A 16,471-nucleotide genomic window follows, 5' to 3' on the forward strand; every position below is an offset into this window, starting at 1 on the left:
GTAGTTTTATACAGTAGCTTAATGGGAATGGTTCCAGTCAGACCTACTCCGCGTCTGTTACGCTACGACGCCAGACTGCGTCGTCATATTGCTAGGCTGGGCATGTTATGATTCTCCTAAGCCTGTGGCCTGTCTCTGATGCAGCAAGCAGCAGGCGTTGTGATTGTTGTCTTGATCTGTTGAGCACAGCCCCACATCACAAAGCGCTGCGCTGCAGTAGTAAAAGTGAGGGGGGCTGGTTGTGCTGCTCTTGGGAGCAAGCAGAGATAAGGAATAATGAAAGAGGAGAGATACAAATGGAATCTCTTCTTCTTCTGTTCTTCCTTCAGATCTGGGCTCCCCATCTCCAGTCCCCAGCCTGTAAGGCTCCTGTCTGTGTGTGAAATGAACTCACCATGGGTCTGCTGTTGTTGAACAACCAACACAATCAGGATATCAGATCACCTCACAGGATGTTTTCCTGTTCTTTTTTTCTGAACAGAGAGAGAGAGATTTAGAGAGAGTGAAACAAGTGTTTGTCTCTGTAAGGCACGTGCCAGCAGTACGTGTGTACCTGTTTGTGTGTATATCTGAGTGTGTGTTTGCTGACTCGGCATCTGTTGAAGTCTGCTGCTAGGCACCAATGTTGGTCTGGATGTGCTATCATAAACACAGGAGACGGAGACCAAGGCAGGAGTAATTTACTGCTCCCCTCGCCTGTAGAGGCTTCAGACACCCTTGCCACTGTATACACTCGAGACGTTGTCTTATTCTGCACTTGAACGCGTTCACTAGCAGAGAAGAAGAGGGTGTTTGCTCTGAGTCACCGCAAATACCAGAGACCTTTAGAATGTGAGATAGTGGAATTGAACTCTGGGGGGTTCCTCTATTCCATTCCAGACAGACCCTCCAGTGGTTTTACCCTAGAGCTCTGAGCAACGGAACGGTCCTAACGCTGTTAGAACTAGGGTTGTGACGGTCATGGAATTTTGGATGGCGGTGATTGGCCAGCCAAATGACCGCGGTCTCCATAATAACCGTTCGAATAGCAAAATAAAATATAAAGGATACAGTATATAAAATACATTTGACACACATTTTCTCCTCTCCTTCACTCCTGACTGCATGTGCTGCCATAGAAATAGAATTCATAGAACAGGCGTCAAGTCAAGTCAATGATGGCATAATGGGTGGACTGGCGGCCAATTGCGAGTGTACCCATAGGAGCAAATCAGGAAGGAAAAGCAGGAAGTGTACCCATCAATATGTTCTGTGAGTCAATTCACCTGACATTAAAAAAATACATTCTATTGAATGAGCCACATCAGTTAACGTAATTTGAATGCACATTCTACACTACCATGAAAAATATTGCATCACAATACCAGGCAGCCATTGCAAGTGTACCCATGAGTTTACTAGTCTAGCAGGGTTAGAGGTTCCAAGCTTGTTCTATTCATTCTATGTCTATGCTACTGCTGCATTGGGGGGCATTGCCTAGGCAACGATAGACTTGAGTTTTTTCTTTCGGCAAGGAGGAACAAAGTTTAATCACGTTGTAAAGAGTCCATGTTACCGCAGAAACGGACTCAACTGCACAAATGGCCGGCCGTCCCGTCTTCATTCAGCTGTTCGTAAAAATTAGATACATTTTTTAATGGTTATGACGGTCTTCATCCATAACCATAGTGGACCGGTCTTCATCCATAACCGTAGTGGACCGGTCTTCATCCATAACCGTAGTGGACCGGTCTTCATCCATAAGCATAGTGGACTGGTCTTCATCCATAACCGTAGTGGACCGGTCTTCATCCATAACCGTAGTGGACCGGTCTTCATCCATAACCGTCCACTACAGTTATGGATGAAGATACTAAGCGGCGAACGGTGGTTGATCTTATCAAGTATGTTTCTCTTTATTTATTTATTAAGGTAAAGGAGAGCTTAGGGTACGCTCTCTCTTTTTCTCAACCTCTCTCTCCACCCGTCTCTCTTTCTCTCGATCTCTCGTTCTCTCTCTCTTTCTATCTCTCTCGCTCCACCCCCCTCTTTTTTCTCTCTCTTTTTTTTCCCTCTCTCTTTTCCACTCTATCGTTCTCTGGCTCTCAGCTTTGTGGCAGTCTGTCTCGTGTCTCTGGGTATGAATGAGTCATGGTTATTCAGCATTCTCCTACTCAACCTTTTCAAACTGCTAATGATGTGCTCTTTGTAGAAATATCACCGCTTTTATGTCTGCCTTTGTGACGGCCTCGCCGCTATTCCACTCATACATTTAACATGCTGTGTAGTACATGACTGAGCAGAGCCGCTAGTCTATTTTCCTCCAGACACATTGTGGGAAAGCAGTTGTAGTATTGCTTTCTTTAGGCCTTTGAATTCCTTGCGTAACATAGACCATAGAGGAGCAGCTTCCAACGTCTTCCAGCAGCCTTAACTGGCGAATATACACTGAGAGTACAAAACATTAAGGACACCTTCCTAATATTGAGTTGCACACCCACCCCTTTTTTCCCTCAGAACAGCTTACATTTGTTGGGGTGTTGACTTTCGACAAGGTGTCAAAAGCGTTCCACAGGGATGATGGCCCATGTTGACTCCAATGCTTCCCACATTTGTGTCAAGTTGGCTGGATGTCCTTTGGGTGGTGCACCATTCTTGATACACAAAGGAAACTGTTGAGCGTTAAAAACCCAGCAGCGATCCATGTCTCAATTTTCTCAAGGCTTAAAAATCCTTCTTTATCCTGTCTCTTGCCCTTCATCTACATTGATTGAAGTGGCTTTAACAAGTTACATCAATAAGGGATCATATCTTTCACCTGGACTCTCTAGGCAACAGAGAGATGGATACATGGTGAAAGGGCTGGTGATTTTGTTGACTTTTATTTTTAGTACTCTAATTATAGATATGTCTGCTGATTTTGTCAATTCCTTTCCAAGATGGGTTAATAACAATATGCTGAACGATCTAAATGAATTGAACTCAAAATAACAATGCATTGTAAGTAGCATTGCTCATAAGTAATTATACTGTTAGCATGAATTATTTTACAGTAGGCATCTTCTGCTTTTTTCATGTGCTACATCATTTTCCAATATCTGTTCACAGTTGCAGATGTGTGGGTTTAATGTGTTGGATGGTGTATGGTGCAGTGAAATCTGGACCTGCTCCCAGGTCAGTGCAGAGTGGAGCCTGATGAGTGGAGAGTGGAGGCTTCCACTGTGTCTGGGTGGTCACACACACACAAACTCATGTCATTTGGTTTTAACTTGCCAATAATAACACTGTAAGTCAGCCTTATAAAAAAGTGCTTAAACACACAGAGCACTTACGCTATTGAACTGCCTAGATGAACTGCCTAGATGAACTGCCTAGATGAACTGCCTAGATGAACTGCCTAGATGAACTGCCTAGCTGCCTGGCAGATTTAACTAGTTCATTGTGCTCTGTCAAGTTGAGTCTTGCCATTTGCATCTCGCTCTCCCCTTCACAGGCCTGTTTGCATAAGCTAATGAATGCTGTCTGAGAGAGAGAAAAATTGTCTTTTGATCACGCTCTCGCACAACCTCATCATTTTTATTTTTTTATTTAAGCTTTATTTAACTAGACAAGTCAGGTAAGAACAAATTCTTATTTATGATGCCTGCCTACCAAAAGGCAAAAAGCCTCCTGTGGGACTGGGGCTGGGATAAAAAAATATATATATACAGTTGAAGTTGGAAGTTTACATATACTTAACACCTTTGGCAGCGATTAGAGTATTTCTGGGTAAGTCTCTAAGAACTTCCGACACCTGAATTGTACAACATTTGCCCAATATTATTTTCAAAATTGGTTGTTGATCATTGCTAGACAACCATTTTCAGGTCTTGCCATAGATTTTCAGTTAGATTTATGTCAAAACTGTAACTCGGCTGCTCAGGTACATTCACTGTCTTCTTGGTAAGCAACTCAAGTGTAGATTTGGGCTTTAGGTTATTGTCCTGCTGAAAGGTGAATTCATCTCCCAGTGTCTTGTGGAAAGCAGACTGAACCAGGTTTGCGCTTAGCTCCATTCCATTATTTTTTTAATCCTGAAAACTCCCCAGTCCTTAATGATTACAAGCATACCCATAACATGATGCAGCCACCACTATGCTTGAAAATATGGAGAGTGGTACTCCATAATATGTTGTATTGGATTTGCTCCAAACATATGTTTGTATTACAAAAAGTTAATTGCTTTGCCAAATATTTTGCAGTATTACGTTAGTGCCTTGTTGCAAACAGGATGCATGTTTTGGGATATTTGTATTCTGTACAGGCTTCTTTCTTTTAACTCTGTCAATTAGGTTAGTATTGTGGAGTAACTCCAATGTGGTTGATCCATCCAGTTTTCTCCGATCACATCCATAAAGTCACCATTGGCCTCATGGTGAAATCCCTGAGCGGTTTCCTTCCTCTCTGGCAATTGAGTTAGGAAGGACGACTGTATCTTTTTAGTGACTGGGTGTAATGATACACCATCCAAAGTGTAATTAATAACTTCACCATGCTCAAAGGGATACTAAATGTCGGCCTTTTATTTTTTACCCATCTACCAATAGGTGCCCTTCTTTGCGAGGCGTTGGAAAATCTCCCTGATATTTGTGGTTGAATCTGTGTTTGAAGTTCACTGCTCGACTGAGGGACCATACAGATAATTGTATGTGTGGGGTACAGACATGAAATAGTCATTCAAAAAATCATGTTAAACACTATTATTGCACACAGAGTCCATGCAACTTATTATGTGACTTGCTGTTAGGTGACTTGCTACTCCTGAACTTATTTAGGCTTGCCGTAACAAAGGGATTGAATATTTATTGACTCAATTTCAGCTTTTCTTTTTAAATTCATTTAGAAAAAAATCAAAAAACATAATTCCACTTTCACATTATGAAGTATTGTGTGTAGGCCAGTGACTAACAGTCTCAATTTAATCAATGTAAAATTCAGGCTGTAACACAACAACATTTGGAAAAAGTCAAGGGGTGTGAATACTTTCTGAAGGCACTGTATTACTCTGACTTTTCCTCTCAGCTGCATGCCTGACCATGAATTTGTTCTAGAATTGTTCTCATCTATTTTCTCTCTCTGTCAGACAAATACACTGCCTTAAACAAAAAATAGAACAAATCCTTGGTTCTCTATAGAACTTTCAGATCTTGTTCCGATGAGAAATCATGCCTGGGCCAAGGCTAGAAAGACTGTAGCTGATTGACAGTTTTGCAGGCAATTGAGAAATAGATGCACTTCCTCTATCGAGAAAGAACTTAGAAAGTAGTTAGCTATATCTATCTCAGACTCCGCTGGTGATCCATCTACATTTTGCAAAACAGTTAATGCACTGAAGTGTGTAAATTCCTCTTCTTCCCTGCCGTTGTGTCAGACTCTGGCATCATTACTGAGAAATATGAGATAAGTGATGCTTTTAATCAGCATTTTATCTCAACAGGCTTTTATTTGAAAGAAATGGTGGTTTAATTGACCCTTGTCAGCCAGTCGGATGCATGCCTCTAGATGGCCCGATGGAAGTTCCGTCAACTTCTAGTGAATCTTGGTTTTCATTTCAGCAACTTTCTTCTTGTGATTTGCAAGACGCCTTGCAGAAGATTGATGTAAAAAAAAATCCCTGGGGCAGATTTGTCTGATGCTTTCTTGCTGCAGCTTTCTGATCCTCTGATTGCAGAATCCTTAACCCTTTGACGCGTACGATGACAATATTTGTGATCATTGTTGAGTGGTCCCTGCAGCGTACGATCTCAAATAAGGGATTGGAACAGTAGCAACAGAACGTATGACCCAACAAACGCTTATAAACAGCATTGTTGTCTGAACAGCATCTACATATGTTTTTGCACTGATGGAAAATAAAGGTCTTAAACATCATTCCTCAATTGTACCTTTTATTGTAAAAGATAAATCGAACTTCATCATCCAAGCATTACACGGAACACATCCACAGCGAAACTCATTCCATAAACCAGTCTAAATAACAGGTTGCGCTGACAAAAAACTAAACTTAAGTTAGTGACCTAATAGCTAGACTAGACTGAGTTTAAATGTATTTGGCTAAGGTGTATGCAAACTTACGACTTCAGCTGTATATAAATATAAGAAGGTTGTGTGTTTTGTTCGTTCAGTGTAGATAGACTATGTGTGGTGTAATTGTTATTTATTGGTTTGTTAATGCAGGACTACTCTGCAAAAGAGACCGTGGTCTCAGCATGACTCCCTGCTTAAATAAAGGTTAAGTTCATACAATCAAGATAATGTGTGTCTCAGGGTCTACCGAACGTCACCCACTATGTCAATACTGTCACCCAATATGTCAAACAAGAAGGTGGACTGCGATGTACTGTAGCACAAATATCCTTATTCTTTATTCTTTTGGTCGTAATCTTGCTGTGTAACACGCATCCTATTGAACTCGCTCCAAACCCTGTAGTCTTCTGCAGCTCCAGACAGACAGAGGCACCCTGGGATGCAAGGCTGTGCTCAGAAAAACAACCCAGGGTTGGAATAGGAAAATATGAAAAGAGAGCGAAAGGGGTAGGTAGAGGGGGAGAGAGGCAGTGGCAGAACGATACAGAATTGGAGAGGGTCGCTCACTCCCCTCCTGACTTGAATAGGGATATACCTCCTAATTATCACTCCTCTCCCATTTAATCAATCCATATGTCCACACAAATACTCCTATCAGGTCTGTTAAAGGGTAATAATGTGGACTCACACCCCCCCAAGCATGTTGTCAAAGATCTGCGTTTCACAGGGCATTGACGCATCATTAGGGTAGCCATGGCAGTTTCCCACTTTCCCTTGACAGTACACTTTTGGCTCTGCGACTACATCTCCACACTAAAGTGTCATCATGGCTGCCCCACTCAGTATTTATTGGACTGTATCACACAAGTGGCTCTTTGGCGTGCTGCTACTACTACAGGCCTGGAACACAATGAGTCCCCTTACAGATAAATTATTTGTTCCATAACTTTAGCCTTGATGGCTTCAGTACAGTACGCAGCCTCACTGTGGTATATGAGTTGTGTTATTAATCCCCCAGTCAAACTGTACAACCCCATCTGGTTGGAAAATAGCCCACAATACAGGAGATGTGGGGGCTGGTGTAATGGTTTGTTTTCTCCATCTGTTACGGAGTGTAGTGTAGGTGCCCACAAAGTGCCCACTATTTTACCAGGGGATGTGGGAGTGTTGACAGAACTTCAGTATAAGTATTTCATTGCTATACTAGTTTGTGTATGTGTGTGTGTTTTTGTCGATGTGGGTGTGTGCTGGTGGCTCTGTTTCCAACGCTCAATGCCTTCATTGGCAGCCATGCTCTAATAGATGTGTGGTTAATCCCAGACAGATAGTGTGGTGCTATCATCTACTGTACCTAGAGATGCTCTGGTGACAATGTGTCTAAACATAACGCGTTGTTAGTGCTGAACTACCCACGGGGGGCCTCAGTAGGGGAGAAGAACAGTCTCTCTCGGTACTGCTCATTGGAGAACACAGATACGGTAGCTAGTAGGCCTACTTCTCAAATGGCATTTGTCAATGTGAACATGTTATCTATCTTTAAGCCTAGCTTTGATTTTCATCGTAATGAGCTCTCTTTCTCAGGTGTAGGGGCTTATTTTGTAAGGATTATGAATATATTTGAATTAATGTAATTGCTTTTAGTACGCTCCAGCGACAAGATAATCAGAAGTACTTCATTTGTTTCAGTGTAACAGAGTTTTCACCTCTCCCCTGCAGTGCAGATCAAAAAAGTCGATATTTCTATTCTCCATTCCCCTTCTCCAGAAGGACATGACCCTAAATTACTTTTTTCACTGTCAGAGTTTTCACCTCCCCTCTTTTCTTCTCTCCTTTCTCCCTTTACAGAAGATACTTTGCTTAAGTGAAGCACTTTGTCTTATTGTCACAGAGTTGTCACATGAGAAGTTGTCTACTTTGTTTCAGTGTAACTGAATTGTGATCTCACCTCTCCCTCTCCAGAAGGACCTGTCCCTGAAGACCCAGGGGCGCATGGAGAACCAGAAGAACCATGAGGAGAATCAGGCGGGGCCCCCCCTGTGCAAGAAGAAGCCCCCTAAAGTCCCTAATGGATTCAGCCTGGATACCCACAAGGCCCACAACAACCACCTTAACAACCACAACAACCATAGCAACCATCACCAGCACTCTGACCAGGAGAACAACATCCCACGCCTGGCTCTTCACACCTACGGCAAGAAGAAGAACAAGAACAGCTTGCAGAAGAAACACAGGCCGGTCTGTACACGGTTTATTACGGTTTATACACTATCTCCTCCACTCAATTTATTTTCTCCTCAAGCAGCGTTTTGGGTAGCCTGGTCCCAGATCAGTTTGTACTGTCTTGCAGAGTTGGGACCAGGCTAGCGTTTGTGGTCTCAGGTTGGCATAGTGGGTGTTGTCTGCTCACTACAATGCTAGATGTCTAGTTTGATCCTCTTGAATGTTGGAGAGGAAATTTTGATGTGTGTGTTCAGTCTACAGTCTTGACATTTGCTTTTGGTCATAAGATCAGGTTGAATTATCAGACTACGTGTTTGATAAGGTTGAAGAAGGGATTGAATTCATGCAGATAAAATATAATAGGCTCCAAGGTGTAAAGATAGCAGCTTTGTAAAAAATAAATCAATAAAAATTCCATTCCAACTGAATTAGGAGAAACTCGAATGGATTCTCTAATTGTGACTGATCATTAGAGGGTCTCCTTGGCTTCATTTCTGATCTGATCCCAGAGATGAGTTAATTAATGTTACATTAAGGTCTGTTCCTTTTAAAACATCTGCAATTACGCAGTATTAAGGCTAGAGATTTGTGAGGAGCAGATTGCCTTATCCTTATAGAGATACACTGAACTGACTTTACCTCCTCCTCACAGCCAGACGACTGGTGCTCTATAGTACAGCTGCTCGGCTGTCTATTGATGAATGGTGTTATTATCTATAATGGGCTTTAAAACCTGCTGGACCAATAAGAGATTAGTCACTGGTGCTATTGTTAGCTGTGGTGGAGTGTGTGTGTGTGTGTGTGTGTGTGTGTGTCTGTGGGGAGGAGAATAGTGTGTGTGTGTGTGTGTGTGTGTTGCACTAATGACTATTTATGGCACACTGACACTCGGGTGTCTTTCTGCCAGCAAGAGCTATCAGTTAAAGCACCACCCACTGTCCATCTACACACACACACACACATATGCTACACAAAACACACACACACACATGCTGCACAAAACACACGCTGTGTGTGTGAAGGTAGGAGAGCAAAGGTTGTCATCAGTCTGTGTCATCCCAGCAGGAGAGAGGTCAGTCTTCAGGAGGCTGTTAATCATGTGAGCTATACTCCCCCTGGCTTTAATGAACCCAGAGAGAAACACAGGGAAGTGATTACATACTGTACACACACAGATGGGTGTTATTGGGTCAGGGTGTGTGTGTTAGTCAGGGGTGCTATGACAACAACCTCTGTGGCAAGTGAGAGCAGCACAAAGTGGTGTTTAGGGCCCGTGCTGAAGGACCCTCCCTACAGCTCTGGGAGCAGCCACTTATGAAGGGGACAAGAGATGCTGTTAGAGCAGGGGGCTCAGGGGAGACATGGCACCACACACTTCAAAAACAGTTAAGGTTCTTAAATGGTTCTTCCTCAGCTCTTAAAGAGGAATGGGAACACTTTAATAAGTAAAGCTAAGCAAAGAGATGTATTTAATCCATGAATACTAAATGTGCATTGAACATAGAAACATCTCTATTTTTAGGATTTTGATCTTGAACAACATTTATTAGAGGTATGGGTAGCGCCATCTTGAATTACCATAGAAATGACTGGTGCCTCATGCATCATTGGCAGTATTGAGCAAATTGTGAGTTTTAGCGCAGGGACTGAAAATGAACGCTGCCAGCAGGAGGCGTCTCACCTCCACTGGACCTGAAAGGTTTCTCACAACCTTGACATTGCACTGTTATTGAGATCAGGAAAACAACATTAAGGTAAGAAACTGTATACAATTAGTTGATATGTTGGAGATTAGCTATAATATTTACATTTTAGAGTATTTTTTCCGATTGATAAGATGAGTCTGTGAAATGAATTTTTTTATAACAAGCCGAGTAACGCAAACTCACCCCATTCCGTACAAATGTGCGTAACCGCGACATTCAAACGAGGCTGCAATGAAAACGAATGGGACTGTAGTGACTGTGTTGGCATCAAAATCCGGGGTGTGAACTACGTTTCGAATCAGCGTTGATTGACATGGTAATGGACTAACAGTATTGGAGAAAAGATGAAAAAACTGACCCCTCTGACACTGTACGTTACATCGTGACGTGTCACTACATAACGTACAGCGCTCATTTGCAACTCATTTTGTGCCGTACAGCCTCTTCTTTCCACCAGCCCTTCTCTCGCAGATTAAAATCATGCTTAACCATATACACTTGTAAGAAAACTTCATGATTTTTGTCTAAATTAATATAATTATTGCTAATATTAAACTAATATTTCATGACTAGGGTGCCAATTGCATTTTTTACTGCGAGCCATCATGACACTCAAAACCCGGAACAGCTGCAGTTCACTAACGTTAGCGCAGCCCTAACCCCCTCTTCAAATTCGACACAAACCTTCAAACAGGTATGTGATGAGACATTACATAAACTCTTTTATTTACATTTTAAAGTTGATTAGTTGAACAATTCGGGTGAAAAAACCCTGTTTTCTTCACACAACATATTTCCCCTTTTCAATTGTACGGACCAAGGCGATGTACAAAAGTGAGTGAGTTTACGTTAGATAGTCAGCCAAAACGATGCAATGTACCTAGCTAGCTGGTTATCTAGCCTACTGGATTTAGCTCTTGTCTTGCCTTTTTTATGTTAATGTTAATGTCTTTGATAGCTGTAGAACATAAAATGCTTATATTGGCAATTTGAAGAGCATTTGTCATTAGGCATTATTCTGAGCTAAAATGAACTGACTCATGATTCGATATGTAGCAAGCTAGCCAGCCAGAGAGGGCTGCTGCAGGATTGTTATTTTACACGTAAAATGTAGCTAGCTAGCTATAATCCCAATAGCTATAATTATTAGCTAGCTAGATAACTGCATAGCTGTAACGGTGTTCCTCCTCCTCTTCATACGAAGAGGAGGAGTAGTGATTCGACCAAAATGCAGCGGGTTTTGAATACATAATGATTTATTAAATCAATCGACGAGACACGAAAACAAACACTGGGAAGGATTACAAACTAACAAAAAACGAATGTAGACTGACCTACACCATGAGTACTTACATAAAACACGAAGCACGTAGGAACAGGTACAGACTATAACAAACGAACGAACAAACGCTACAGTCCCGTGTGGTACGCAGACACAGACACGGAAGACAATCACCCACAAACAAACAGTGAGAACAACCTACCTTAATATGACTCTCAATTAGAGGAAAACGCAAAACACCTGCCTCTAATTAAGAGCCATACCAGGCAACCCAAAACCAACATAGAAACAGCAAACATAGACTGCCCACCCAAAATTCACGCCCTGACCATCACACACATACAAAACAACAGAAAACAGGTCAGGAACGTGACAATAGCTAGATATCTCATTAAGTGTAGGTTTATCTGTGATATGTCATATGATTCCTAAAAATAGTAGCTGGCAGTCTGCTGGCTGTTGAAGCCTAACCCTTATGATGATAGCTATCTAGATAATTACTTTTGAAAGCTTAACTTGGTAGTCAGCTTGGTAACTAAATCATTCAGGTCTAGCTGGTTTTGTGACTTTGCTACTTACAGGCATACTGTACATTATCATATTATTTTGTTTATGGACTATCAGATAGGAAATTGTTACACGATTTCTCAAATGTTAGAGTGAAAAGCCGATTGATAACTACACAATAGCTACACAATTCCCTTCATTCATGATTCTCTTTTTTATGTGCTGAAGGGTTATTGCTACTTGGTGAAGACAAGGGCGAAGAGGATGAGATTTAAATGGGGAAGCCGGAGGAAGTGTGACTGATAGATTGTCACTGGTCATTTTGCCTCTCTTGCATGCTTTTAATTTGTTTGCATTCTGACTCTTTGTGTATTAGGCTATAGGCCTAGTGGAATGTAGTATAGCTGTCTAGATATTTTTGCAGCTATTTTGAAGTTGGACATACTAGCTATCTGTCGTGTGGATAAGTCCAGTTTTTTCCAGAGCAAAGAACTGCAGATTGCCTTGTAAGGCCATGTTTTTCGCTGATGGTTGTGGCAGTAGGTGCAGGTCCCATTGTTCATAGGCTTTGGCTGCTGCTCTGATGCCCCCCCGGAGGATGGGTGGAGACTCCCACCTGAACAGGTCTGACATGTATTCAGGTAGTTTGTGCTGTGCCGCCTTGACACAGTTACTAGGGTGTTGTAATAGATCCTGTCTGTTAGTGGTTCGATTCCAGCTTTTTGCAGAAAAACCTCTGTGTGTTTCCTCCAGGAATGCTCCGTCTTGATACGAGCAGCCCTGTTGATAATATGCTTTAAGATTTATCTTATTGCTCTGATGTAGGGTGGGAAGCCATACTGTGGCAAAGTAGTCCAGATGAATTGTTATCATGGTGTGGTAGATCGTCAGGAGGATGTCCTTGGAGATGAAGTCCCTTGCCCTTTCCAAACCGCCAAGCCCAAACAGCAGTTTCCGTGTGACCAGGCTGGCATGTTCAGTTCGGTGTAGGTGTGGGTCCAACTTCATCCCCAGCTACTTTATGGCATTTACTTGTTCATAAGTGTTTTGCCCATCTGTTGTTGTGATACGTTTGCCTGTGTGTCTCAGCTTTTGTGGGTTGCCAAACGGCATTGCCTTGGTCTTCTGAGGGTGAGGGTGTAGGGAGGGTGTAGGGAGAGCTTGTTGTCAGCAAACCAAGCGGCAATTCATGCAGCATTTCTCCAGCACTGATGGAAGGTAATAGCAGTGGCTCAAGCACACTCCCTTGATACTCCATTCACAACAGGTACCTGGGCTGACAGTGTACTCTGCAATTATGATGTGAACCACTTGATTGCAGTGCTGTCAAAGCCTAGTTTCGCAAGTTTCCTCAGGAGTGTGTGGTGGTGAACAGAGTCAAAAGCTTTCTTCGGGTCCAAGAAGAGTACTGCTGTGACCTCCTGGCTGTTACAAGCCGACTTGATGTCCTCCACAACCCTTTGCACTGCTGTAGGTGTGCTGTGTATCTTCCTAAAGCCGCTTTAATAGGATGTAAATAGGCTGTTGAGTGAGAAATAGTTGGCAACCTGTGTGTGCATCAGCCAACTACCAACATTGGACGGTAGTTGGCCACATCCGATCTATCCCCTGACTTGTAGATTGGTGTTATATAAGTTTTTCATTGACATGGTATCTCCCCAGTTGAGATTGGCAGATTGAGGATATGAGTCAGTGGACCCACTATCATTGTGGCAGAGTCCTTTACAAGCCTAGGTGGAATATTGTCTGGCTCTGTGGCTTTCTGCTGCTTCATCTTCAGAAGTTCATTTAGGACTGTTACTTCATCAATTAGCGATAGCTCAAAATATGCTCTGTTTCTGAAACATATGGAAGTGGGTCTTTTGAGGGAGCCTGTATTTCATTAGCAAGCTTGGATGCACAAGATGCAAAGTATGTATGAAACTCTTCTGTCATTTCTAGAGGGTCCGATATATCATGTCTAGAACTTCTTTGTATTTGGCATGTTCTTTTGACTTTGCCAGTGAAATAGTTGATTATTTTCCACATTTCACAGTTGTCTGCCTTGGATTTTTGTAGAGCAGCTGAGTAGTACAGTAGTTTTTCCTTTCCTTTCCTTACTTCAGCAGTTACGTTGTTTCTGAGACATCGGTACTCTTCCCAGTCATTTTCAGCCTTCGTTTTCACCACTTTTAGCTTTTAGCCGAGCAGCAGACTCATCAGAGTCTTGATGTTGTCAGTCAAGGAGATGGAGTGACTTTTTGTTTCACTTTTCTGTGCCAGAGCGGTGAATGAAGGTTTGCGACCTGTAAGAAGATCTCTTTAAAGGCTTGCCGGGCCTCATTCACGTTGTTGCATGTAAGGAATCTTTCCCATTGGGCTAACTTGAGGAATTCTATGAAAGACTGCTTGTTATAGCTTTTGCGAGATCTGTGCTGTTGTTAGAGCTCTCCCCTCTCTCTCTTTGCTGCAGGTCATCATGATGTTATGGTCAGATGGACCCCATGCTAATGAACTCCTCAGCTTGTAACGATCAGGGTTAGATAAATAGATGTTGTCAATGCATGTTTCAGACTGTTTCGTTATGCTACTGGGTTCTCTTATTACTGGTCACAGCTGATAAAGTCCCATAAGATGTCCCACAGATTATTTTTTATCTGTGTGCTTCAAGAGGTCAGCGATGAATGTTGTATATAATGTGTTGGTTATGAATGTTGTATATAATGTGTTGGTTATAAATGTTGTATATAATGTGTTGGTTATGAATGTTGTATATAATGTGTTGGTTATGAATGTTGTATATAATGTATTGGTTATAAATGTTGTATATAATGTTATGGTTATGAATGTTGTATATACTGTGTTGGTTATGAATGTTGTATATAATGTGTTGGTTATGAATGTTGTATATAATGTTAGGGTTATGAATGTTGTATATAATGTTAGGGTTATGAATGTTGTATATAATGTTAGGGTTATGAATGTTGTATATAATGTGTTGGTTATGAATGTTGTATATAATGTGTTGGTTATGAATGTTGTATATTATGTGTTGGTTATGAATGTTGTATATAATGTGTTGGTTATGAATGTTGTATATAATGTGTTGGTTATGAATGTTGTATATAATGTTATGGTTATGAATGTTGTATATACTGTGTTGGTTATGAATGTTGTATATAATGTGTTGGTTATGAATGTTGTATATAATGTGTTGGTTATGAATGTTGTATATAATGTGTTGGTTATGAATGTTGTATATAATGTGTTGGTTATGAATGTTGTATATAATGTGTTGGTTATGAATGTTGTATATAATGTTAGGGTTATGAATGTTGTATATAATGTGTTGGTTATGAATGTTGTATATAATGTTAGGGTTATGAATGTTGTATATAATGTTAGGGTTATGAATGTTGTATATAATGTTAGGGTTATGAATGTTGTATATAATGTGTTGGTTATGAATGTTGTATATTATGTGTTGGTTATGAATGTTGTATATTATGTGTTGGCTATGAATGTTGTATATAATGTTAGGGTTATGAATGTTGTATATAATGTGTTGGTTATGAATGTTGTATATAATGTTAGGGTTATGAATGTTGTATATAATGTTAGGGTTATGAATGTTGTATATAATGTGTTGGTTATGAATGTTGTATATTATGTGTTGGTTATGAATGTTGTATATCATGTGTTGGTTATGAATGTTGTATATCATGTGTTGGTTATGAATGTTGTATATAATGTTAGGGTTATGAATGTTGTATATAATGTTAGGGTTATGAATGTTGTATATAATGTGTTGGTTATGAATGTTGTATATTATGTGTTGGTTATGAATGTTGTATATTATGTGTTGGTTATGAATGTTGTATATCATGTGTTGGTTATGAATGTTGTATATCATGTGTTGGTTATGAATGTTGTATATAATGTGTTGGTTATGAATGTTGTATATAATGTGTTGGTTATGATAGTGATGTAACTTGGACTTTGTTTTCAGGTTTGAATTAGACAATCTATTCCCCTGACCTTATTCTTTCCAAAAAGTTATTGTTTTATTCATATTATATTACTTGTGTATGGTATGCCTTTCCTTATAATATGAAAGACTAAATGCCATTTGTAATATGTTTTGGTGCATATATGTGTTAAATATACTATCCAGAGAAGAAAGTGTCTGATCACGGAACATCCATAGAATTCTAGAAACATACCCCCGTTCAGTTAAAGGTATTCTATTCTGATTTCAGATTTTCAATCCTTACAAAATAAGGAAGAGTCAATAGGCTCCAAGTGTTTCTCTGTCTTCAGGAAGTTGTGTAAATGGCAGTTGCTTGGGTAAAAAGCGGTGTTTTTTCAAGACTAATTACCATTTGATTGATGTGGTGCTATTTATTGTCTGTCATATCATCTGGAAAGGCTGTTTCTCAGCTTTCAAAATATGTATCATGTTTTTATATATGGTTTGACACCAACAAATTATGTTGGCGTCCTGAATTTACTGATCTCAGTAAATTCAGGAATTCCAAAACACTCCTGCCAGTGATGCAACAATGCCAATATGGCGATTTACAGTTAACTTGTGTTCTAAAGCTTAGTGTGTCCATCCCTATTTAAAGCCAGACTCATTAAGTGTCTTGATTTTGTTTACATTTATATTTTGTTTTGTTGGGCCAACAAAAAATCCAGGCAAGATGTCATAACATGCTGTAGAGTCTAGCTT

The 16,471-nt window shown here is 40.7% G+C and overlaps 1 protein-coding gene across 8 annotated transcripts in view; it reads left to right on the forward strand.

Moving 5' to 3' along the window:
• auts2a (activator of transcription and developmental regulator AUTS2 a) overlaps positions 1–16,471 on the forward strand; it is a 503,450-nt gene that overhangs the window by 89,221 nt on the left and 397,758 nt on the right. For all 8 annotated transcript variants that reach the window (XM_071330223.1, XM_071330265.1, XM_071330254.1 and 5 more), the window contains exon 3: positions 8,005–8,280. In XM_071330223.1, coding sequence (XP_071186324.1) covers positions 8,005–8,280 — 276 coding nt within the window. The remainder of the gene's footprint in view (positions 1–8,004; positions 8,281–16,471) is intronic.

This window comes from Salvelinus alpinus, chromosome 1 (genome assembly GCF_045679555.1).
Source record: "Salvelinus alpinus chromosome 1, SLU_Salpinus.1, whole genome shotgun sequence".
Taxonomy (NCBI): Eukaryota; Metazoa; Chordata; class Actinopteri; order Salmoniformes; family Salmonidae; genus Salvelinus; species Salvelinus alpinus.